Source organism: Nicotiana attenuata, unplaced genomic scaffold (assembly GCF_001879085.1).
Source record: "Nicotiana attenuata strain UT unplaced genomic scaffold, NIATTr2, whole genome shotgun sequence".
Taxonomy (NCBI): domain Eukaryota; kingdom Viridiplantae; phylum Streptophyta; class Magnoliopsida; order Solanales; family Solanaceae; genus Nicotiana; species Nicotiana attenuata.
Window position 1 is genome coordinate 142,159 of NW_017672688.1, and position 26,552 is coordinate 168,710.

A 26,552-nucleotide genomic window follows, 5' to 3' on the forward strand; every position below is an offset into this window, starting at 1 on the left:
CAGGATCGACCAGAATAGTGTTGGTCTTATCCATAACAAAAAGAAAAAGAAAAAAAAAGAAAAAAGAAGATGTAGTAGTAATATTTTTAGTAAAAAAATTTTTCTTCTATCATAGGCAGGTCATGTCCACATAATTCTCTACTGGTAAAACTAGTGAATCTAAATTTTGACAGCAACAAATGCCGCAACAAAGTGCATTTATAACTTCGATCACATATAATTTTACGTTGTTTATACCAAATATAAGAAGAACAATGGTCAGTGGTAAACAGAAGATTTGGAGTTGCATTATAAACGCAGACTAGAATGATACCAGCGAGTTAATTAATTTTTTAATTCGTTCATTCTTTCTTTCATTCTGTTTAGGTCCTTATCAATGGAATAGTTTGACTGTTTGAGAATTGATAGTTATCTGTCTGGCATTCATTATTTTATTAGAGGCTGGCCTTTGAATGGCTTATAATGTCATTGCTGTTCTTTTCCTCCACAACTTATTGTTTGTCTTGCCTCAGAGACCCCTCTCCAACTTTAATAAATATATTACTTTAAAAGAAATTTAATCAATTTAACCTTTAACTCCAAAACTGGCACAATGAAGATGAGCACCAAAATAATAATAATCTCGAGTTAGTCTTCTGTGTATCGAGGCTGTCGACCTACTATTAAATTAAAAGCTAAGTGATCGAGACAGACGTACAGGGGAATTATGTACAGGGAAGTAAACTCTATACACAAACGCTTAGTGGGTTTGAAATTCTTTAAAAGGAGACTTTTTACTTGATACATGTATTTCCATGATGACGAAACTGTTCCAGGAATAAGATTCACTTAAGAAAAAAATGAGATTAATGTTTTGACTTTTGATAGCAAAAGCTTCTCGAGCATCATCTGGGAAAGCATGTTTTCTGAAAAATTTGACCGGCATATTTTGTACTTGGACATCTGGAAACTAGATGATTAGTTACCATATTCACATGAAAGCATTCATACTGAGAGTACTGCAGTAGGTATCGACAGAAGCATTCTTAGCGTCTAGGTAACATTAACTGTAAGGCCCAGATTTCAGTATACAACAGAATCAAAGATCAAGTTTCACACTAGGCCCGAAATCAAGTGCCTTATCTACTTCACTAGCACCAAAAGCACAGCACCAAGAAGTGAAGGGAAAGAACTATCATCGTGAGTTCATAATCTTCGAATTTATAAACAGCTGGGTATTGAGTGTTGCTCCTCAAAAGAGGTTCAAGTTCTTTAGTGAGCCTGCAAAGGGTCAAGTATAGTAAGATCAGCAGGTTATGTATACTAGCTACAAATGTGAAGACATCAAGGCTAGGTCTAAACCTGATTATTCAGAAGGATGAAGGGCCTATCGAAGAGTATCCAACAGCCTTGTGTTCTTTCAAAGTGCTGGCTAACCAGTCCAGTCCCTCGTATAGGCCATCCCCTCTAAGAGCACATGTACCTTGTATATGCCATTTTCGGTTTTTAAGCTCATAGAGACCAAGGCCTTCACACACTTCCATTGGTGTCATTGCTCCTTTCTGGATAAAAAAAGATATTCAAGATAATAATAGTACTACCCAACACTAAAGGGAGAAAATGGCATGTGAATAAATGAAACTTCTAGTATCTTGCCAATGCGTGACTACATGAAACGTCATCTTTTTTTTTTTTTTGGTTTTTCGAAATGGTAAATGTTATAGAATTGGAATAGCACAAAGATTGTGCCTGTTTACTATCTATGCAGATTCTCTATACACCATTAACAGGGTCTCTCAGTCATTTACAAAATCCATCTTACCACATTTTCTTGCTTTGACACTATTGCTTTTAAGTGATAAAATGCTTGCTTTTAACAAACGACAGAAAGATAAGGAAAAAGAATGAGCTGCTTCTTTGGTGGAAACTAGAAAGCAAGAAAGAGAAATAACAGTGGTCGTGTGCACATATTCATTGGAGACCATGTTAACATACTTTGATTACCGGAGCTCACTGAGCAACTATCTACTGAGGCAGATACAACTTTGGTTTCAATAATCAAGGATCAGAGTACACATGTTTAAGTCTGCTTAGATTTAGGTAGAACCTTTTTTTCCCCTCCCCTTTGATTCCCCTTTTATCCCCCTTTGTTGGAGCTATTGCTCCTTTGGTGACTCGAACCCACAATCTATCTTATGAGATATGGACAATAGTTCGGTTTCACTAATCAAGGTATCAAGGACTACAGTATATCATCCTCGTCCACATGAAATTTTAGTTATAACAAACTAAAGAGCAGAACATCTCAAAGTGCAGGACAATAAATCTGATAAGTTGCTCAATAAGCTTTGAACCTTTATTTTCTTTTTAAAACAAAAATGGTAACAGTACGTTGAACCTTTTTTTTTTGGATTCATTTAGTAGCTTTAGCCTCCTCCTTTTTTTGTTCAAAGACCAAGTAAAAAGAGCAAAATGGTAAATAAGCATTTGATTGCATTTTGAGAACGAGTAAACATACTGGAACAAAAAGCAACTTACCATGTCCTGTTTGTTAGCAAAAATCAAGATGATTGCATTAAGCATGAATGGATCTCTGATGATGGCCTGAAAACACATTATCTTTTATAAGGAAAACTTTTTTTTTTTTTTTTTATAATGAAAACACATTATAAAGGCCATTAAATTATGTCATCGACAAAGAAGCCTGACTCATAAAATTAAGGTCTAGATAAACAACCTGAAATTCTTGTTTCGCCTTTCCAATCCTCTCTCGATCCAAAGAGTCAACGACATAAATCTGTATAACGTAGCGAAGAGATATGGTATATAGTTTAGAAAGGCAATTTCCAAACAAGAAATTGAAATACATAAACAAGAGAAGCGGTAAGTTTTGTCAATCATAAGGGATTGGGCCAATACATTTAATAATGCATGCTTCTTCTGTATACCAAATTCAAACATTTGGATAAAAATATTCATATGTTTTCTTAATTGAAATATCCATCTCTTTTCATTCCCTTTTGTCTGTGTGGTCTGTGGAGGGGAGGGGCTCAGAAGGAACGGGCAAATAAACTTGGCCCCAAGAGTTATAGGGAGAAGGATACAATTGAATGTACAGTATCCTTGATAATTAATCTCATCACTCTCAAGACTTCAAATTCCTCTTTGCTTTTACGCAATGTTACCTCTCTCAATGAAGAAAGGAAAATTTATTTTGGCCACAGGCATATATGTGATATTATGGGTTAGATGCCACTGAATGCAAAGTAAAGAAATGATTTCCAGATATAGAGTAGCAACCAAAGAATACAATCTATTTTCTTTGAAAAATAGAAAGCAAAGAATAATAACGGGTGCAGTTACCAGGCCATCTGTGTTATTGAAGTAGTGCCTCCAGAGTGGCCTTAATTTCTCTTGTCCACCAACATCCCACACGGTAAAAATAACATTTTTGTACTGTACTTTTTCCACATTGAATCCTGCAAGACATGCATATACAATCATCTATTACAGTAGTTCCAGACACCATAGACAAATATTCACCTGGTGATGCAGGTGTTTTTGAGAATTTTCTCCGAAAACTTTAATGACGTTACAAGCAGGAAGAGTTTTCACATCAATGTTCAAGATTTCAAACTTCCATTATGCAAATATTATGTTGAGATAATAAGCAATGACATCAGAATTAGAAAAACCATAACCTATTTTAAGTCACATAAGATAAGATCTGGGCTCCGAGATGTGACAGCCAAAGTAATGTAAGAAAATGAAAAGGATTCCCCTAAGAAAGAAGAGATTAGTATGTGATCTATCCAAAAACAAAAAAAAGGTGTCGAAAGTATGCCATGGAATCAAGTGTTGCACTTGATCACTGGGAGTTTGCAAGTAAAAAGGAAGTCAATTAGATAGGAGAAGCGAGCTTTTTTAAGGTTCCATTAACTATTTTGGTTAGTGCTGGCCTGCTGGGAGCAATTTCCCAAATAAGTTACTTCATGAAGTAGTATGTACCAAACACTCTCAGAAATTCATAATGAACTAACAATGACCAATAGAAAGTTATAAACTGGCGTCTCCTACAAACTTTTTCCCATCTTTTCTTTTGGATAAGAGGGGTGTCCAGGACACCACCTTGCACGCACCTCGACTATTCCGGTGGGCACCTGCTACCTCCCACTAGCACAGGTACCGGGTAGCTCTGTCAAACAACAAGAAACAAAAAAAGAAAGCAACACATGCTGACAATGACTTCACCACAAGCAGATTGGTTGAAGTTTTACAAATACGAACTTCATAATTGGTCCCATACCACAGTAAGCAGAAGTTAAAACAGACAGCATACCAATGGTAGGAACTGTTGATAGAACTTCTCCTATGTGCAGTTTGTATAATATAGTTGTTTTGCCAGCCGCATCTAGCCCAAGCATTACAACCTATCCCAGTTGAAATTAGAATCAGAGACAAGAAATAACAGTAGAGGGAAAAATGAAACAAGATAACAAGACATACGTATTGTTAAAAAGTAACTACACATACAACAACAACAACAACAACTACCCAGTAAAATCCCACCAAGTGGGGTCTGGGGAGGGTAATGTGTACGCAGACCTTACCCCTACCCGATAGGGCAGAGAGGCTGTTTCCGGTAGACCCTCGGCTCAGAAAGATGGAAATAAAAAACAAGAAAAGACAACTCATTAGTAACTCCAGTAGAAACCGTAATAGTAGCAGAAGCATAACAACCAAAAGATGAATGACATGCAATAACAGTAACCAGTATCTAAGGCCCGGGGCTAAGATAAACAGCAAGTATTTAAAAAGTAACTACACATACAAGCAGAAAATCTAGGATCTACAGAACAAAGCTCCTGCAGGAAATAATTCAAGATGAAACTGAGGTTGGTGAACATAGATAGCAATGGACGAACAATGAAAGCAAGTTCTTGAATTGTGGATAATAAATGTTGCACTATATAATCACTTATTACTTCTGCAGAAAATGAATTTTCTGCTACGAAAACCCGACCAACTTGCAGCAGTTGTTTGTTAAGAGAGAGCAATAATAGTTTGGAGGATGAGCCCTGGTTTCATATTCTGGTGTCTGTGGACAGAAAGAAACAGAAGATGTTTTGATGGCATATCAGCTCCAAACTACACTCTGAAGGCTAGATGTTTAGCAAATCTGTTTAGTTGGTGCGATCTTTCCCTAGTTAGTTTCCGTGAAACCTTTTGGACTTTGTTAGCTCCTTAACTTTAGAATAGACCTTTTGTAATAGAGCTAACATTGACTTTTATATTTATCTTTTCTTATACTATTTGCATCTTCTTGATGCCTTTTATGAAATTCCTTACTTCATCAACAAAAAAAAATTCATTAGGAGAAGCAAACTGATTTGGCTCAAAGAAACTCTTATCCCCATACCTTCCAATGTTTCGACACATTGGGTGCTGCACCACATGCCTAATACCCCAAGGAAAAAGATTTTATTTGATGATATTTCATATGTTCGGATGACATTTACCTTAAAGGAGAAATTAAGGATGCTGACTAGGATCATATCACCTCTGACACGGTGAAAGTGCCTATAAATTTATTGAGGGCCTTTTTAACCTCTTTGACTTTCAACTGGTTACCCTATCTACTTAAGGCCATTCTTGAAGGGAAAGTGGAAACTGAGATTTCCAAGTTAGTTATTCCAATTTGCTAGCTGACATCTTGCATTGTTTTCTTCAACTGCACCTCAATCCCAACTAGTTTGGGTCGGCTATATGAATTCATTCTGGTACTAAGTAATTTATCTTTCAAACTAAATTAGGGGTTCTCCATATCTCACATTTATCCCTACACACTAACATACAAGTCCTGACCAAACTAAAAAAACTCTTGATCAATCACAACCTACATACGGATTGGTGGTTTTGGCAATATCTAACTTGTTATTCCAAACTGACAAAATTACTTTCATGTTTCAAAGGAACTAATTCATCACTTGACTGTATGCATTACCAAAACCATGTTAAATACTAGCTACAACAGTGCATTCAATCAACGTGAGAAAGGAAGCAACCTTGAAGAAGCAAACTAGCTGCAGTAAGTGCACAACAGATATTACTAACATTAGTGGGGTACTGGGGTTAGAAGATTGTATTCCCCATATTAAGTTTAGATGTATTCAGGATTTGTAGTGTTGGAGGATTAGAAATATAGCAGCTGAAATTATAGAAATTTTAGCTCTTCTGGATTCCTTACAGGTTTAGGAGGAGCAAAGGGCCAGACACTGTTTACAGATTACTACCGCCTTGTTACTATTTTATTCAGTAAAATTCTACCTTTCATCAGAGAAAATATTATTAAAAATGGTCAGCTGCGGAAGAAAACATTTCAAATCAGTCATTCTAACTACCAATTAACACAAAAAATGGACCATACATCACAGTACTTGTCACAAATATGTCCAATATCCCTAGCCAACAGATACTTAATTATGTTAAGGTGCCTTTTATCACTTTCATGTGCTTTCAAAAATAAGTTTCTTTCTCATTCAATATTCTCCAAAGAAGAAAAGGAGAAGCGGAGTTAAACTAAGAAATCAACTAAAAAATTTCCAACTCATACAGAAAGAAAATATTAATGATATGCTGGCTAATTCAATTTAAGGCAGTCTAAAAAAGACAACCGAAATACACATTAGTTGAAGGCTCAGCACGATCCAGCTTATTACAGTTCGTCCTGAATAACCTCAAACATGTTTCTAAACAGTTGGCTTCTTCTAATCCAAAGAAAGGAAAATTTGGAAGCATATGAAAGCCCATCTTCCAAACGAGCTAAGAACAAGTGCGGAGAGCTTAAATTGGCAAAATTAATTACGCAAATTCACACAAAGCACTACAGAAAAAGAGCAATCAATAGATCATATTATAATGGACAAATAAGAGGAGAAGGACTAGGCCGAATTGCTATACCCTCATTTCAGAATTTCCGAAGAAGGTATCGAAGAGCTTGCGAAAGGCTTGTCCCATTTCGCCTCGCCTTTCTCTTCTTCTTCTTCTTCTCTCTCTCCAAAAGCAAATCAGATGAAACTGGAGAGCGAAGCTCGAAGAATCGATGCCACGGAAAAAGATATATTGTGATGATCTGATGATAAAGCAGCTTGTTAATTGGGTGATCAAATAGATATATGGAAAGAGTACAACTTGTGCTTTAAGAGAAGGTTGCGTTGTTTTTCCTTTTGGTTTCACTTTCTGCTGGCAACTTCTCTGAGTTTCTTTTATTTGCTGTTTTTTTTTTCTCTTTTCTCTTTTCTCTTTTTGCTTTTCCCCTTTTCCCCTTTCCTTTCCTTGTACTTACCATTGTTTAACAGCTTGTTTGGATGTTTAACAGTGGCATTGTATTTTTGTCTCAAAATAATATTTATTTTGATTGTTTTATTAAAATTGATTGTATTGTATTGTTAAATCTATTATTCCGGAATAATAAAAAGTCTTCTTTTTTGAAATAACCGATTTGGTGTGGTGCGATTGTTTTCTATTTTTCTTTCCAATTATGTCCTAACTTATTACTCCACAATTCTATTTTTTCTATTTTAACTCCAAATTTCCAACCTATAACCTAATTTGTTTTTTTTTAAGAACTTGTACCGCCAACGTTAAAGGTATTTTGCCGCCTTCTGTTTTGTTTTTTTTCTTAATTTGCTTTTAACTCAATTCTAATTAGCTGTGCTCCTTTGTTTTGCCTTCTTTTATCACAATCTTTTGTTCTTCTTTTTCAAGGTGCTTTGCCTTCTTCTGTTTTATTTTTTAAAATTATTTTTATGTAAGATTTTTGATAAATTCAATATTTAAACAATTGAGAGTATTTTAGTAAACTTATCAGTTACCATATAGTACGATACAGTCAAACCAAACAGCAAAATATTATTTAACAATAACAAACAATACAATCTATCCAAATATTATATTTATAAAATAATACGATACAATACATTATAAAACAATAAAAATAATGATCCAAACAGAATGTAAGTAACACATCATAATTGACTTTTCTTTGTCCCCCTCTTTTTTATTTTCACTTTGTTTCCAGAAGAATTGCCACTCGAATCAAGTCCAATCGCAATATATATTGTTTTTGTCTTGAAACTTCTAGAAATTTCTCAAAGGGAAAAAAGCTATCCAATTGAGCAAATATTTTAATTCAGATCAAAACAGTAAAACTCATTGAACGGAATAGCTTGTAATAACTGCAGTAAATTCAGAAACTTTCATATTCTCATTCATAATTTTCTGTTTACCATTGGCATGTTGTCGAACTTTTCGTATAACTTCTAATCGTTTTATACTTTTCACCAGTAAATAAGTGATATATCATCAAAATAGAAAACAAATCATATGTGGTCTCTGGCAAACTCCCTGCTACAAAAAGTAGGGATTTTACATTCTAATTCTTTTTTTTCTTTGGACGTTGGTACGACATTTCTTTCGTCCACTCTTATGTGTCAGTCATTCAATAAATTTGAATCAGTCTACGTCTTCCGCAGCCACGCGTGGTCTAGCCGTCAAAGCATAATCTACTACTCCCTCCGGTCCAAAATAAGTAATTTTTTTGACCTTTTTTTTGTGGTCCAAAATAAGTAATTTTTTCAAATTTCAAGAATAAATTAATTATATTTTTTTCCTACATTGTCCTTGGAGTAAATAGTATTAGAATATGTGTCAGGAGCGTTTATGTGAGATAGTAAAGGTTAATATGATCAATTCCATTGCTAATTAATGCTAAAAGGTAGATTTCTTAATCTGTGTGAAAGCATCCAAAAAATCACTTATTTTGAACCGGAGGGAGTACTACTGAATAGTCTGTCCTTCCTATTTGAAAAAAAAAATTCCAGCAAAAATAAAACAAATAAAATAGAATAATCAGCACACGTGCCTATATTCCTTTCTATTCCTTTTGTGCAAAACCAACGGTAATGTTCCCGTAATGAAACAGAGAATATTGTCCCTTTGTCCCTTAACTTCGCTGAAAATTCATAGATGCCCTTCATTAATACATTTCAAACCCAGCTGTTGTGGCAACAAACCGCATATACCAATAACCAAAAATCATACTTCTGAGTATAGTACAGAAATACACTGCTGTTTCCACCAATAAACAAAAATGATTTCTGCATCACTGACAGATGCCTGTATACATAATAAACCTACTCTCGATGGATGAATTATGTCAATTCAACAATCCATCAACTACTCTAACCAACTACAATATCGAATGAAACCATGAATGTCCAATAAACACACTGTACTCCTAGATTAGGATCTAACTACTCTACATCCAGCCAATCCTTTTCTTGGAACCATTGTCATGAGTCCTAGATACCACTTCCACTACTACTCTGAGAAAATTTTCGCAACACGATAGAAATTCTTTTAAAATAGGATGTGCTGGCCACTACAGTTCGTGATAACACACTCCAAGCACCCACACCACCTCCAGGGGCATAAAACGGAATGAAGTATCTATATATGGCGGACATTTTGTATCTCATGAGTCCACCATTTCATCCTGTATCTCATTAGGTGCAATTAGACCAGGAATAGAAAGCATCCGCTGTCGTTCCCTCTCTCTCTGAGCAGCTGCTTCCTCGGCAAAAAGGTCCTTATTGTCCTGCAAGAAAATTGAAGCATCCAAGTGAGGATATCAAAAATCCAGCTAAGGAAAAGATAGATCTTTATTTTGAACAGGATTAAGTGGTTCAAAGAACAGCTAAAGACAGAAAAAAATGACAAGCTAGTTAATAACATTACTAGGGAAAGAAAAACATTAGTTTGGATGTAAATGGGGCAGGGCGGGATAGGCAAGCCTTAACCCCTTAAAATTCCAACCCGCCATGCCCTGCCCCGTTTAGCATTTTCACATAATTTTGCCTCCTGCCCTGGCATGCCCCATTTATGTTCTTCCATTTTTTCACTTCATAATATTCTATTTATTTTTTAACTTTTTCTATTTTATTTTCTTAGAATGGAAATGGCTCTTTTAATACTGAGAATGGGGATTGTGTTACAGAAAGTGATTTCTTGTAATCTAGAACAAACATTTGAGATTTTTCTTTCCAGTTTTGGTTAGATAGAATCCAAACCTGTTGGGTTTCATCTTTGGTATCCTCCAAATGATGCTAATAGGTCATGTACAACAAGAAAGAGAAAGTCGTTGTGAAGAAGCAGAAGCTTTTTGAACAACAATCATGCCATAATCTTGGACGAGATCATGCCATAATCTTAGACATGACAAGAACCACCCAGAACTAAATGAAGAACAGATTACTGATATTGTGAAACTTGGTTCGCTGGATAGTTCAGAGAAAATTCATACGGCCTCATGTCTGTATAGATGTTTTAGAACCTGTTTGGCCAAGTTCTAAGAAGCCAAAAGCACTTTTTTGGAAATTTAAGGCGTTTGGCCAATACAAGCAAGTGCTTTTCGAGCACCAGCAGAAACAATTTTTCGGCTTTTGGAAAGAAGCTATAAATTCTAGCTTCTTCCGAGAAGCAGAAGCAGAAAAAAAATTCAAGACAGAAATATCCTTACTGAAAATTTATATTTCCTAAATTTTCCCGCATTAATTTAACTTTGTTCTTTTCCTTGTTTGTTGCTACCATCCGTTTCTTCATTTTTCTTATTTTCTATCGTTTTTTTATTCTTCTCCTATTTTTCTTTGGAATAGTCTCTCTACTATAAATATATCTTTCTTTTATATAGAATTTATGGAGTGGGTTTTTAGTTTTTACTGAACAATGTATATTGATATGTCTGAATCATCATGTAAACAATAAGTAATGCCATATAAGCAATATTACTTCTTTGGATAACTATATTTTATATTGAATAAAATCTTTAATATATATTTTTACTTTATATTTTATAAATTCAATTCTCTTTTACAAATAATATCAATTGTAAATTGAACACTTACCATCCTTTTTTCGAAATTTGATACTCAAAAATACTTTTCGGAAAGATTAGCCAAATAAAATTTGCTTATCAAATATTGCAAAAGGCACTTCTAAATGACCGAATGGGTTCTAACTTAGGCAGCTAACCATGAGAAGGTCCCCAAGCTGCAAACTATGAAAGCCAGAGACTTTGTACATTGCTTGCTAATTTTAGTCAGTTTAAGTTGAATATTTCACAACCTGCCACCCACCTTGGCCAGTTATAAATTTCCAGGAAAATAAATTTTGACCCACTCGCCCATGCCCATCTAAGGTTTCTCCCCGCCCCATTGCCTTTCTCGAACGTTATACTTATAAGACCAAGATGGAAGAACCAAAAACCTTAATAGACTAAGCCCAGACTCATAAGAAAGCAATCCACCTATATCAAACTTCAGAAGGAAAGGGTATAGAACTACTGGCCTTTGATTGTGTAACTTTTTGATATCCAGTAAAAAGAGATTCCGAAATCACGTTTTTGTTTTAAGTTTTTTCAAAAGAAGTTTTTGCGAAAAAATGTTTTTATGGTACCTTTTAGAGAAAAGTTGTTCCATTCAAAAAATGCTCTGAGAACTTCAAAAATAACGATAAATGTCCAAGCACATTTCTTTTTCAGAAGCTTTTTTTCCCAATATTTTTTCATAGAACTTTTCGATAAGTCGTCCAAACGGATCTAAAACTAATGGCGTTTGTTTGTGCAACTTTTTGATATCCAGCAAAAAATTGCTTCTGAAACCACATTTTTGTTTAAGCTTTGTAAAAGCAGTTTTTACAAAGAATAGTTATTCGAGTAAGTTGTTATAGGGTAATCCTTAGAAAAAAGTTGTTCACTCAAGAAATGCTCAGAGATCTTCAAAATAACAACTATCCAAGCACATTTTTTTTCACAAAACATTTTCCACAAGTCATCCAAACAGCTCTACTTGAGATATGAACAAGCAGGTTATCTGGAACTCACAATACGACCTAAACAGAGTTCATCAGAAACCTTTATGCCAAACAATTCTTTAAAGGTACATGAATTAGTGGACATAGGGTAGAAAATTAGCATGTAAGCTGATATGAAATTCACAGCATGACAATGAGTGCTAACCCATAACAAAAAAAAAAAGACATTCTAAAGCCCTACACATTTTAATTCATCAGATCCATGATAATTTCTAAGTAACTCCATCCTGTTTAAATGGTCTCAGTATGACCTGGCATAGACATTAGAGATAACTTCGAAAATGTGAACCGTTTTTTATTTTTTGGGGAACATGTGACTCATGCGTTGATTTTTACACCTTTGAAGAATTTGAGAAAAATGGGTAATAAATAGATTGAAAGTAGGGTCCTACATCTTATGAGTTTTCTTTTCAAAGAAACTGGGTACCATTATGCCAAAATTAAAGCATGACAATCTGTTTGGAAAGGGACAGGGTAGAGAAATAGAAGACCTCCACTTAAAACCCCTCCCCCACAAAAGACATACCAATAAAGCCCGGAAACAAATGGTCTACTAGTAACACTAACCTGAGAGGAGAACTCTTTTGATTGAACGAGGAAGTCCCTTATGTGATTCTTGAAAGTGGGAAGGTCATTTGTTGACTCAAATAGCCCACTGACAAATTGAGTCACCTGAAAAGAGCAAAGCATTATTAACATCTAAAGAAAAAATATATACAGATTGACGTGAAAAAACACTATGTAAAATTTATGGCATACTTCAGCTGATGTCATGTTGGGGAAGGATGTACTAAGAAGTTTAATGGTGTATTCACGAACAAACATAGCATTATTTGGATATGGATAAGGTACTGTTGATGCATCCCATAGTGGCTCAGTCAACATGCTAGACTCCACCTGAAATCACATCACTATGTTACAAAAATGCAAGTATAGATAGGAAACTAATCTGTTAGCTAGACACATACCAGGCAAAACAAATGTTGTAGCACCAATACATGCAATTTAAACCCAGGCTTATGAAACGTATCTGTTAGTACAGCAAAAATTTCTTGCTCGATCGTCAAAAAGTAAGTCCTATAAAACTGGTTAGCAAATTCAGAAGCCTGCCATGAAAGAAGAAACTATTAAACCCCACCGCATAGATTAAACAATCAATAGGAAGGCCAACAACAAAGATGCACCTGAAAATTTTTTAGCATTTCCAGCAAGAGATTAAGCCCAGTCTCAGCAATGTTCCTCTCTGTGTGCCGGAACGCCCATATTATAGAATCCATAACAAGTTTTAGTTGCTGAAAATAATCAGGACACTATGAAAATCCAGCACAAGCTTATGCAGACACAAATAAATATGATACCGTATAAATAAATCTCTGAAGGATTCTAAGCTTTATAAATTAGAATTGGTGGTCCATACATATACCAAGAGCAGGCAAAAAACATACCTCGCTCGACAGCCGTATCAAAGCAGGAAAACAATGTGTAGCAATTGCACGAAGTAACGAAAAGAACTTCAGCCGATGCTCTGGATAATCTTCAAAGTTTTTCGTAATCATCTGTTATACATAGAATGAATTCATCAAACAGATCACGTGTCATCTCAATGCTGAGCTTCCCAAAATGTTTACTATAGTAACCAAATTATCTCTAAAGCATATAACAGGTCTGCAGCTGAGTCACCCTGATAAGGCATATGATACTTACTACCCGTTAAAATTGTTTGGCAGTCAACAAAAGGTTACCTCTAATAAAACCACGATGATAAAAGCAGTAAAAGTCACCAAGAAACAGGATGCAAAAGTAGCAGAACAAAGAAACTTGCAATCAAAAGAATGAAGATGGTGAATAGTATCATCTAAATTAAGGACTTAAATGAATACATCTATAACATTTGTGAGAAGATGCAGCATTGTTAAATTAGGAAAACCCATCATCAAAAAAGTACTTTATAAGTATATATTTAATTACATAACATTGGGGAATATTTCGTATAGAAGTGAGTACATACAATATTATAAAACTTATCAACTCAGAATAATTTTTTTTTTTGGGGGGGGGGGGGGGGTCTAACCTCCAGAGTACACTGGAAAACAGCTTCAAAAATGCGGGGGACATCCTCAATCATAGCACCCTTGTACCTAACAAAAAAATGTTAGATACAGAAGCAAATGCACCATAAGAATATGGACAGTATTGTGCACAAAAGAAATTCATGGAATCTTGAGCGCATTGTGTGTTACAAAGTCAGTCAGTTAATGTATGGAGTAGACAATCACAACTTATGAATTGTCAGTCCTGCTGAGTGCCAGTTGGGAGTTGGAGGCAGTTAGCTTACTTGTTTATAATTGTTGCAAAAAGCGAGAGAACTTCAGATTCCCTAGCATCAGGCACATTCCTTGCGTAGTCTCCTAAAACTGGATCCATCATTGGTGGCACAAATTGCTTCCCGATATGTGGTTGATCTTCGGCCTTGTCCAAAAATGTTTCAATAAGCTTTAATGTTTCCCTTTTTACTGAGCTGCCACATATGACACATGTAAGTAGATGCATCTTAAAGATGGCCAAAAAAATGGAAAACCTAAACTGGAACCTACCGCAAGAGCTTCACAATGGATGTCCTTGAGGCAAAGGGCCCTCCTTGTCCTATGCTTGTAGAAATAAGCTCACTGTACATTCTGCAACAGAAAATGTTCGCAATTAAAAATCAGAAAGCACAATAACTGTTAAAAAGTGGGAATACGATGGCACTGGTGACAACCTAAGCACCAAATGCATGCAACCAGATTCTATAATAAAGATGCCATCTAAATATTTAAAAAACATAAAATCAAATAAATACGATATCCATACCTATAAACATTGAGCATGTCCAAAAAGATGAGAGTAATTTGAGGTAAGAAATAAGTCCCAAGTGAGCTAGCAGCACTTGTATTAGTCTGCAATGCAAAAAAAAAAACATAAACCCCATGTTAGGAATAAGAGAATATAATGCAAAAGGCATTGCTAGGATAACATTTAAAACCGAATAGGATATGAATACTGATCATCAAAGCTCCCTGACCAGCACACAGAGGTAGCCACATGATTTCAAAATAACACAGCATCCGGATTGGACATTATTGGTTGACGTTCAGAATACTCCTCAAGCTAGTTTCTCAACTTCAAAATTCTCTATTTCAAGTTGAAGTTGGAATACTGGACAAAATTGTAAAATGAACATTGATTTGCAAATAATATTTCATTATTTTCAAATAATATGTATGTCCAAGTACCTACTAAGTTTGTCATAGAAAAAATAAAAAAGGAACATATACTACTAATGAGAGGCCTGCATTAAGAACCCCAAGTATACTAGCTAGCTAGTGTTAGCAAGTCCCGGTTAATATCCTGTCATAATGACATGACAAACTGTGTACCACTTTTTGTGACTACAGTATTCAAGGTAGAAAATTTAACATGGGTAAAACTAAAACTGGGATGATTTTTTTGAGGTCTGGCGAATGTGCAAACAGATCATGCATAAGGAGAAAGGATCATACATCATACCACGTGCTTTCTTTAAGTCTAAATCACCAAAGTATTTTCTATTTTGGAGAAAAGTAAATCACCAAACTTAAACCTGAAAGATTTGGTAGCACTAGTAAGATTATATAAAAAATGACTATTAAAGAGCATGGAACACTTCTTATGGACTCGCTGAAAATGATCTTATCCAGTTCATGGCCTATTGGAAGTAGAAAACACTCGGTTGGGATACTTGTCCCTGCCCCCGACTTCTTCCTTACTATGGCAACTCGCAAGACTTTGTGATGAGAACAGAAAGAAGGCGAAAGGAAAAAAAATCACAAGTGCATGCCAGCTGATATATTTACAGAAAGAGCTTAGAATTTATCATCTATAGAAGGTAACCTGCAATATATTTAGCACAGCTCGGATAACATCTTGATCTTTAAGATAGTCCACACTTTGTCGTGCCTGTCCTATAATTTCAGTCCATCTCTGTAAAAAATAAATGTTCGTAAGCCACAATAATATGCAGTGTATACTCCACGTATTGTTATGTGCCGCATTTAACGGACGCAAAGCCAGATATTAATACACAAAAATATATAAATAAACAAATAAAGAATTAGATAGCACCACCCAAATACATCTTATCTAGACCATACGTAAATACCTGATTTGGAAGCTCCATCAACCTCTGCAGATACTCGTCTCTTTTTTGGGGATCAGGCTCTGCTTGAATCATTTGACCAACCTAACAAAATGATATAGAACCCCACCTTTCAGTAATAAAGATAAAGTACTACTCCCTCTTTTCAATGTTATATCATTCTTTCCTTGTTAGTTTGTTTCAGAAAAATTTATACCTTCCTATATTTGGAAACTCTTTAATTTTAAACTCCCCATTTTACAGATAATGAATTCAAGTATGTAAAGAAAGTATCTTTATTTCTTAACTCCATACCCAGTCAAACACCGATGTATAGAATAAGAAAAGTGAATACAATACATCTAAGGAAACAAGTAAAACTAATGAAGTTTATTCTTTCGAACAAAAAGACTCTTACAGATTCGTAGAAGGCATGAATCTGATGAGGTTCTAAATCTGCAATAGTTGTCGGGAGAGTGGTTAGGAGTTCCGAGACAAATGGCTCATTTTCTCCAACCTGAGAACAAGGATAGTGGTCAGTACAAGATCAGTGTAACTCTTGTATCATCATAAAAACTGATGCTATTAACAAACAATGCTCTTACCTGGACTACAACAAACTTGCGCTTGCACTTCTGAACGATTTTCAAAAATGTATCACAGGCCATATCCTAGAGAAAAGAGACAAAAGGTCATCAGGAACAGAAATGAAGCCATGACAATGAACCATAGCATATAAGCACAAGAAAATAGTTTATTGCAGTGCAGTTTTCTAGGCCATAAGGTGAAATAAGTACCATGCACTCTAACCCCTCCCCACCCACACTACCAGAACACGAGGGGGGGGGGGGCTCAACTCACATGCAAGTCATTTGATCATTTATTTAGAGGCCAATACTAATAACAAAAAGACATCTGCTTCCCGTTACCATATGACATTATTCCATTGGACATCCCAACGATCACCAAGTCATAAGCGCCAGCACAACAATTGGTGATTTTTGTACCAACCAATCAGTAATTTGAGTGCAAAACAAAAAAAATCTAAAACAAGGATAAACAGCACAACAGTAACTGAGTGGAATCATTAATCAGTAGTCAAACCTGCACTCCAGGATGGGTTTCATGCATGAACTCGAACAATTTGTTCACAACAGTCTTCAAGAACTTCCAATGAGCTCTCAAAAATCTAGGATATTGCCCAACCACATACCTAGCATTTAATCAACACAAGTCATGACTGCATTTCTTGATTGAAAGAACTCAGTGTACCCACAAGCAATACAACCATTTAACAAATTTAGTATAAGCAACATTCTGGAAGATCAGATTTGTAAATACAAAGCACGAGAATTGAAAATTCTGGCAAGATAATAGAACTGGCAGACAACAATGAGATCGCATCCATACATTATATTACTTGCAATTACAGCTTTGTTGTCTTTCCCTTTGGTGATTTCACATAGGTTTAGCAAATCGCGTATCACCATTACAAGAAATCTGTTCTCCTGCCAAAGTGAACACAAGGAAAATGTGAAAATTCAAGATCTTAGCATGCAAATGATACAAAAGAGCTAAGTCATATTGCCTGGTTCAATGCAAGAAAATAGTGATGCACACAGAAGAACACAAAGCACAACTTCAGAAAAAATGACAGCATGCAACAACATTTAGGACATATCTTGCATGAGGGCTAAGCAAGAAAGTTGCACAGCCAAAATACAGTTTGAGCCTCAGTGATTGGTTAATAACTACATAAAACAAACTAGTATAAGCATACCTGCTCTTCCAGCATCGACCCAGATATGGACCCAATTGCCCAACATAATGTATTTAGATTGTTCCACGACCAATCCTCACCATTGAGTTGTTTGCTAAGTTTCTTCAGCATCTGGAGTGATACAAGAATATGGAAACATTATGAATCTCGAACATAGCGACTGCGCACCATGACACAATCTTTTCAGAAACACCGTGTCAAAGTGAAGAAATGGCAACATCCAATGAAAAGTAAAGGTTCATCAAGGCCAGAAGCAACTAGCAACAGTCACTTGAAAATATGTTGAAGATAAACAAATGAACAGCTCAACCATAACTAAGTCGCTGAAGTATAGAGCAAATTGCAAATTAACCCGAAGACAAGTGAAATTGTTAGAACCTCCTTTCCAGGAGTTAGTAAAGAAGGATAGGATCATTATCTCGACTAAAACTACAACAGATCAGGACTTGATGCATCTCCAGCAATTACCCATACGCTCACCATAATTGAGAAAAGTAATAATAACACATCCAAACCAGCTATTTCCAAAGTAGACTTCTTGGGTGCCGATTAACCAACCAAAAAAGTATAATGTGAAAATAATGTCGCCCATACGAATCACGAAAACATTAGCATGCTGCTTCGACTACATTTATTTAGGTCATATCAAAGTTGATGGCTTCAAAAGAAGTGCACCTGCTTTTCAGTATCGTCATGATCAAGATGTGACAAGTAGATCAGAGTTTCCCTCATGATCTGCAACATCAGACATCATTAAACACATAAATAGGGGGGAAAAGACACAACATTGCAAAACAAGAATCATGCCTTTTGCCAAATATAACATGCATCTTACTCCAATCAAACAAGAGGGGCCTAAGAATGTCAATCAAATTCAACAGGTTATTCTGTAATAAGAAAGATACCTTGTATTGCACAAGGACATCATTGTCCTTCATTGTTTCGCGGACAATGTTCCCATTTTCATCTTCAACAATGAGAACTTCTTCAGGTTTTGCCATGCGAGATATCATAAGTAACCTCAATTTGGACATTGGACCAGCATAAAGTTGTCTCCTCTGCATAAGTTGCGCTCCAAGACCATCAGTCATACCGGAAAGCAATGGTATCTGCTTAATTAACACAAAAACTTGCATATGAGCAGTTTGTTTTTGGAGAATTTTAGTCAACAAGGATACAGGTAACTTCTCATACTTGAAGCCCCATCATATTTGCAGTCATTGCAGGATTGTCTAGATTATGATGTGCTTCAAACAACTCAAGAACTAAGGAATTCCAGTAATCCAAGCAAACCTGTGAAACCACATATTAGGAATCAGACACTTCCAAGAAAGTGTATCCATCACGAATAAACAGTGGAACAATACCTTAAAAACCTCTGTGTCATCCACGTACGAGATGTTAATAAGATACTCAAGTCCCAACAGGAGGGCATTTATATTCTCTTGTGATGTTTCTAGCACACGTATATGAGACTGCATACAAAGTAGCTTCTCAGACACAATGCTGACTACTACGGTACAAAGTCATATTGTCAATAAGCAACTACAGAGTGAAAGCTATCATGTAGTAAACACAGAGTAAAGAAGCTTGCCTTAAAAAATGACGTAAAAAACAATGCTAGATTTTGAATGAATGCCTGGATAAAGGAAAGAGAAGCATTAGTTACATGTTGATACAACAATAGACTAACCATTCACTGTCTCAAACAAACCTGCTCTTCATTGCTTCCATTTGCATAGGCCTCGGGAATGTTTGTGTTGGGAGGAAGAATAGTCTAGATGTCAAGAAAACTCATGAGATAACGAGCACAAAAGCACAAAGATAGTTAGCTAATACAATAAGGTATAACTAAATAAGTTCTATCAACAACATTAACACCTAGGATGGCAGATGAATTAAGTTCAGCTGCAAGTTTGGACATTTTGCTTCAAGCAACTGAGTTTACAGGGATATTCCAACTCAGATATCAAAGCAACCAAACTGTGTGCAATCAGCAAGTTGAACGTGATGTGTTGCTTAATCTAAATCGAAAGGCAAACTCAAAGTTATCATAGCATCTGCTGAAGGACACAATTGAAGACTAGCATAAGCAATTTAAAGGATGCCTCAGTTCTGTTAACAAGAGAACAATAACCTAGTCTAATGAGTTTTAACACCTTTACTTTCAGCCAGTCTAGACTTGGAGAAATTTAAAAAATTCCCTTTGCACCTACTGGACTACATAACTCTTATTGATAAAGTACTAATAATTTCACAGATGTGAGGAAGCACTGGTATACATGTGGTATACAAAATAGAAAGGGACCTACAGACAAATATAGTTCGCCTCGGACCACACCAGATCATCCAAATTATTCAACTTCCAAACGTAATGCATCAAAACTGTCCACTATTCCTATGATAAAATTTTGTTTGCAGTATGTCAGTGATTGAATGTTCTCCACAAAGGTTTTCATGAGACTAACTTTCACCTTTAAAATTTTCAAATTTATTAGAAGAAAACCATGCATTCGGTACAAGGTCAACCACAACCTTCAAAGCTCACAAGAAACTTTAAACATAGATATATATTTGGCTAAATGCTAAAGAAAAGGATATCAATACCATAGGTGTGCTGCTTTTACACAAATACATGGAGCGAAAGACACTTGCTCTCATCAATTCATACAACAATTCAAAATTTGATACCTAGAGAAGGTTCAGTAATTCTTCTAATAACTTCTATCCATGTGTAGACCAAGCAACCAATTCTAGGAGAAAATTTCTTAAGGCTCAATTGAGAAACAAAGAGAAGGGTAGCCTCGCTTCAGAGTAAAAAATTTCTTAAGGCTCAATTGAGAAACAAAGAGAAGGGTAGCCTCGCTTCAGAGTAAAACCAAATGGCCGTACCACACTCAAAGATACAACTCCACTGACAGCCGTTATAAAGAAGCAGAAAAAGTATTCCCTCCGTTCACTTTTACTTGTCCACAGTGGACTTTGCACTCCCCTTGAAATAATAAATGAAGTACATATTTTACATTAATACCCATAATAATGATAGCATTTCAGAAAGTCTTGGAAAATAATTTGGGAAATGAGTAGTTAATGATAATAAGAGTAAAACAGGAAACTCTTTCCTTTCTCTCGATCTGCCAAAATGGACATGTAAAAGTGAAAATGTATTTTTAGCATAGTGGACAAGTAAAAGTGAATGGAGGGTGTAGATACAGCAATACAAAGATATAATTAAGAATCATAGACTTCCTTCATCTTGGTACATCTTGAACTAATTAAAAAAGCATAAAGCAACATCAAGGATTAATTTAACTCCACCTGCAACTGCACCATGAATATGGTGTACTTCTTGACGTACTGGTCGTTATAAAACTCCCCAAAATTAAGGGCAGCAACCTGTCACATTAAAACAGCAACCAAGAGTATACTGAATCAATTTAGATTGGTTTAATTGTTAGAAGAAACCCTACTAGAGATCTTGTCATAATATACCTCTGTTAGACACTGAAGTGTGAGGTTGCGATAAGCTGGCATGGGGAAAAGTTTAAGCAGGGTTTCCAGCTGTAATATGAAGAGACAAAGGTCAGACAGCACCTCTCAAACGCAGTCTGTATTGAAACAATAAATTGTAGACATGCTTCAACCAAAAAGATAAATAATAAGCAGCTGAGGAATACAAACCAATGTTGATTCAAAAATATAGCCAAGTGGAATCCATGAAAGGAAAGCATGGAGTGTAGCAAGAGTAGCCCTGATGAGCTCGGTTCTTTGGGATGCTGATAGCACATACAAGCATAGCTCATGGATGAGTTGAAACTCGCTGTAAACAAAGAAAACCAACACTTTAGAAAAGATGAGGCTAAATAGAATTCGTTATAAATTAATATGTAAATAATGCTTATATAAAAGACCTTCGGCTTCAAAATAATAAAAGGAGCTCCGCAATTCATACAGTGTATAGGATCTTTTAATTCTCATAACCGACTGATATTACCCAAGCATAGAAGAAATAAACAGATTTTTATCGCATTGAATGTTTGAAAAACAAATAAGAGAAAGAAAAAAAATTAGCAGGGAAGAACAAGTGTTAAGTTTATAAAATAAGTGATTACTACAATCAAAAAGAAGAAAATAGTATTTATTCACAGAAAGATACAAATGTATGCAAAAAGGGGTGAAAAAGATAAATTTATGCATATAATCTTCTTCTTTCGTGAAGGGAAAAATATAGAATGGCGAAACATTTTCGCCTGTGCCCACAAAGCCTCACACTAAAACAGTTATAACTCTATCCTATTTTCTTAGCAGCCAAACAAACTGTTTCGGATTTCTCTACCATTTGCATAATTCTATTTAATTCCTTCTCTTCTATACCGCAGCTTCAAAACTTTAGCCAAGGCCCGACTTGATAGCAAATGAATTCTAGACACAATTCAACATCAGTATGTCAAAAAGCTAGTTTTTAAGAGTCCCATAAATCAAATAATCTTATGTCGAAAATCACAAACATGAAAAAATGTATCAGGAAACAACTCATATAAATCAGGAGTTGTACCTGTTTAAAGATTGTTTGAGCTCCTTAATCTTTTGTTGAGTCATTTCACCCCTCGAGAAATCAAAAACTTCCTCGCTTAGAAGCTGAAGAATAGCGTTTCAAGTTATCAAGGTGTATTTTCTAATGTTTTCACTGGAAGATGGAAATGGAACGTAGAGAAACCTTCAATATGGCCATGCAGTTTTCACATATAGTTTCGCTTGTCTTTGCAGCTGCAACTAAGTCAGGAATGAAGCTTCTCCATCTAGCAGGCCACTCGTGCTTCAAAATCTGAAAATAAAAATTCCCAAGAAAAAGATAATTTCTGTAAGACATTTCAACTTCATGTGTAACTTGAGTCACAACCAGTCCCATCACTTGCAATCACCAAGAAAGAAAGTGAGAGAGAGAGAGAGCGCTTTGTCTATTAAGAGCTATGTTGCACGGACTCTCCAAAATACTGCCGCACCCGTGTCGGATTCTCCAAAAATGCTTTTGGAGAATCCGACACGCACCCGGCGATATTTTCGGAGAGTCCGAGCAACATAGATTAAGAGTACCTGAACCAATGTTATGTTTAGCTTGCTAATATACAGCTTTTCACGCCGAAGAGAAGCTTCATCACTGGAAAGCTGAGATCAATATACAAGATATGCATAAATGTAACAGTTAATAAAATCCATTGGAACGAAAAATTCAATTCAAGATCCTCAATAAGAGAAAATGACAAGAATTATGTAGTTATACCTTCACGATAACTTCAGATATATAGTTTTTCATTCCATCTCGTTGTTCGACTGGCAACGCATTCCATCTATACTTTATAACACCTTCTAGAACCTGCAGGGTGAAGCCAGTCAAGTATTTTACTCAGTTTCCTGCCATATATATCAAAAAACGCAAACAAACAAACAAAGACGATGAAGTGAACCAAAAGAACAGTTTTTTTTTATTTTGGGAAGTTACACGGTAAATGCCACCTATCAACATCTCTATCGTAACCAATCAATATTAAAACACATAACTTTAGCATCTGTTCCAATTTTTTCCTCGAAACTAGATAACTCAATTCAAATTCCCAATTTCAAAAAAAATGGGTATTTGGATTGTCAGCCCTCCCTTATCTCTCCAATGTCCAAGTATAATTCCTGAACTTAAGCTCTCATCTTAAATCATGAGAAATTAATACATGAATTACTTTTTTCGCCGGTACAACATCAGTCAAAGTCACACTTATAAAAGAAAACATTAATCATAGTATGACGGTTGCATTAAACAATCCTATTCTAATTTAAACACCAAACTAAAAATTAAACAAAAAAGTCATAGCCGTAAGTCAAACTTCACAAAAAATACTCTGTAAAACTGACCTGCAAAGCGAAAAACTTAGTATTCAGGCTTTGAGTGCTCGATAGAATGTGAACCACTTGAAGCCACATATCTGGGTTATTTTGCAAATCGCGCAAAATGTGGTCAGCTGCAGCCCGCTGCAAAGCAATAAATTTAGTACATTTAACAAAAGAGCAAAAGCAAAAAGATTTTCTAAAGCTAGGTATAGGCGTCCAAAAAGGGGAATCATCGTTAATGATGACATAGCACACCATCAAACAAGCTATAGATGTGATCCTTTGGGGGTAAGTCATCTTCTGTTGTTTATTCTCAATAATTGTCCATCTCCGAAGTTCCCATTTATCCACATAAATTTTAATTTATAATCTACATGTTTAACGTGGAACAACAAACACTTGAGGTTTCTTTTCTTCCGAGTCTAGCAGAGAATTGAGAGGTCCTCGTACATATCTGGTTTCCAAAAAGAAAGCAGATGTAAAAGTCACATCAAATACCAGATGGAATTTTCTATCAGTTACCACTATTATTATAATCCAGTCTTTGAAATATTCTTGTAATATGGCTAGCAACATGAACAAGATTTTGCGAGTTCCAGTCCTCAAAGTAAACCCTCTAGTGTATGCAACTATACCTATCATTCCCTTTTGCGCATCCTGTTTCTTTGCTAATTCCATGTAAACCATAAGTCCGTCTAAAATGATGTTTTTTAAGGCGTTATCAGCTGATCAATTTTTATTTTTATTTTTTTGATAAGGGTTATCAGCTGATCAATAGAAACAGTCACAATCGTAAGACACTTCAACGACATGAAATAATTCAGAATTAGACAACTGTCTCCATGATGTCTCCGTGAAGCATCACTATTTAAGGCTTGTTGATACACCTCTTTGACTGGTCTACCACAAATCCTAGAATTCAAATAAAAACAATAATTGCTGCACCAAACAGTAACTGCTTAACATACTTGTTATAATTACGGGCAATTAACACTGCCTAACTGAATTGTTATTCACACTAAACACTCACTAATGATATTTTCCATTTTTCCCAAATCTGATACTTACTAATTCACAGAATACAGACCCCATTATCCAATTGGTGAATCCAGGGCTATGAAAAGCATTTAAATGAGCCTGAATAGAATGCAGTAGTGCATCTTTTTAAGTGTTCTAGCAGCAGCCTGGCAATATACACCAACTGGGTGATTAGTACCATACTGAATAACTGCAGAGTTAATTGCATTTTTCCATATCCACATATCAGGATTGAGAATCCTTCTAATGTGCCACTATCTATCTATCTTCGAAAATTAAAATTAAAACTCATATGCCAGTGAATGACACCTAAGCTGCTTTTACCACAGTCCGCGAACTTAGGTGGGGCCTTTCCCCCTTCCTTCAGTTTTCTCTTACTTTTTCCTTTTTTTTAACTAGTGGTAGGAATAAAGAATGTAACAATGCACATTTCAGACCTCTGAAACTGAATCCTTAGGAATTGGACAAACAATAGTCAATATCTTGAATAACAACAATGAGCTAAATTAAAAAAAAATAGAGAAAAGCTATAGGAATGGCTGGCTTAAGCAATACAAAATCTTCAAATTTAAGAAAGGAAGTGACGCTACCTTGAAACCAATTAAAAAACAAATGACGAACTTATAGAGCCATAAAATCTGTAAAGTAACAAATTTATCTCGCTGAGCCAATTTTCCAATTTAAAACGACGTAAAACTGTTCAACTAAACACTACCAATCAGAAAACTTTCAACAACCGAGTCTGAAAAGAATTGGCGTCCCACGCAATTGAAAACAAAACAAAAATGGCAAACCAGCAATTGTGAGGGGGAATAGAATGTAACGCAAATGAACTGGAGAAAATTAGACAAATTAAGAGAGAAGGCAAATTGCTCTCACCTCTTCCTTAGATCCGGTGCCATAGAAAGCGGCAACAGTAGCGTCGAGCAACGAAACATCAATAGGCTGACTCAAATCTCTAAGCTTATCCGCCGCCATGGAGAGAAGATGAAGGAGTGATAAACCCTAGAAATCAACGGTCCAGTTCAAAAACCCTAGAAACAGAGAGCGTGGACGAAAACCCTAGCAAAAAAAAGTGAGCGCTCAATCTTAAGTCTATTCAAAGATGTGGGGATCTTGAAGCTAAGTTCTAGAAGAAAGAGGCCAAAAAGGGAAAAAACACAGACAGCTTCAATTTGAAGCAGAAACAGTCTTCTAGAGACTAGAGGAGTAGTAATAATAAAACGTACTAAATAAAAAAGAGATAAAAGAGGGATTTTGGGAAATTATATTTTAAGCGCTTTTTCCTCCTCCCTCTCTTTTATAATTAGTGTGGGTGCGAGGAGCGTTTTCTACGTGTTTCTGCTATTTATTATAAATATAAAAAATAAAAAAATAAAAAAGGGTTAGTGAAAGGCGAAATTAGAAAAACAGGGAGGCAAAGTTTCGGTAGTTGCGACTGGTTTGAGTACAGCAATGTCCCCCGCTTTGGCTTTATATGGAAGGGGGAAAAGAGGGTAAATGAGGGTATTGCCCCACTCACACTCCCAATAGTGAACACTTAACAGTGAAAGTGGAGTTTCTGTTTCACTCTTCTTCTTTTCTTTTAGGTTGTTTTCATTGTTTTGGTGTGTGATTCTAGAGGGTTTTCTTCTTCTTTTTTGTTAAAGGGATGCATGCATAAATTAATTAAACTGTTTGAATAGGTAGAACATAGGGAATGCTAGAATCCCCCATCAAATCCGGGTACTCAGCCATTGTATTTAGGCAGATAATTTTACAATCCAAAACAAGTCTAGTGAATGTAGTTCC

The 26,552-nt window shown here is 35.6% G+C and overlaps 2 protein-coding genes across 3 annotated transcripts; both read right to left on the bottom strand.

Annotated features, from left to right (window-relative positions):
- Positions 1-901: 901 nt before the first annotated feature.
- LOC109214123 (ADP-ribosylation factor 1-like 2) lies at positions 902-7,252 on the bottom strand. The gene is made up of 7 exons (XM_019378012.1): positions 6,940-7,252; positions 4,319-4,409; positions 3,343-3,458; positions 2,717-2,776; positions 2,518-2,583; positions 1,342-1,541; positions 902-1,260 (listed from the first exon to the last, which is right to left on the bottom strand). Exons 1-6 carry the CDS (start codon positions 6,994-6,996, stop codon positions 1,350-1,352), a joined length of 582 nt encoding a protein of 193 aa, XP_019233557.1. The 5' UTR covers positions 6,997-7,252; the 3' UTR covers positions 902-1,260; positions 1,342-1,349.
- A 1,736-nt stretch (positions 7,253-8,988) lies between these two features.
- On the bottom strand, positions 8,989-26,176 carry LOC109214120 (protein EXPORTIN 1A). Of its 2 annotated transcripts, none has more exons than XM_019378007.1 (32): positions 25,641-26,176; positions 23,748-23,864; positions 23,125-23,217; positions 22,938-23,009; positions 22,561-22,668; positions 22,399-22,481; positions 21,525-21,663; positions 21,336-21,404; positions 21,162-21,239; positions 19,558-19,620; positions 19,438-19,482; positions 19,211-19,318; positions 19,038-19,136; positions 18,749-18,955; positions 18,519-18,578; positions 17,844-17,954; positions 17,474-17,571; positions 17,168-17,276; positions 16,669-16,734; positions 16,482-16,580; positions 16,088-16,168; positions 15,820-15,909; positions 14,761-14,846; positions 14,505-14,585; positions 14,246-14,428; positions 13,982-14,048; positions 13,356-13,466; positions 13,095-13,202; positions 12,879-13,016; positions 12,670-12,807; positions 12,478-12,582; positions 8,989-9,637 (listed from the first exon to the last, which is right to left on the bottom strand). In XM_019378007.1, exons 1-32 carry the CDS (start codon positions 25,737-25,739, stop codon positions 9,515-9,517), a joined length of 3,234 nt encoding a protein of 1,077 aa, XP_019233552.1. In that variant the 5' UTR covers positions 25,740-26,176; the 3' UTR covers positions 8,989-9,514. The 2 variants fall into 2 exon arrangements, with proteins under 2 accessions (XP_019233552.1, XP_019233553.1); XM_019378008.1 differs by having other exon boundaries at positions 18,749-18,952; positions 25,641-26,175.
- Between the last annotated feature and the right edge of the window lie 376 nt (positions 26,177-26,552).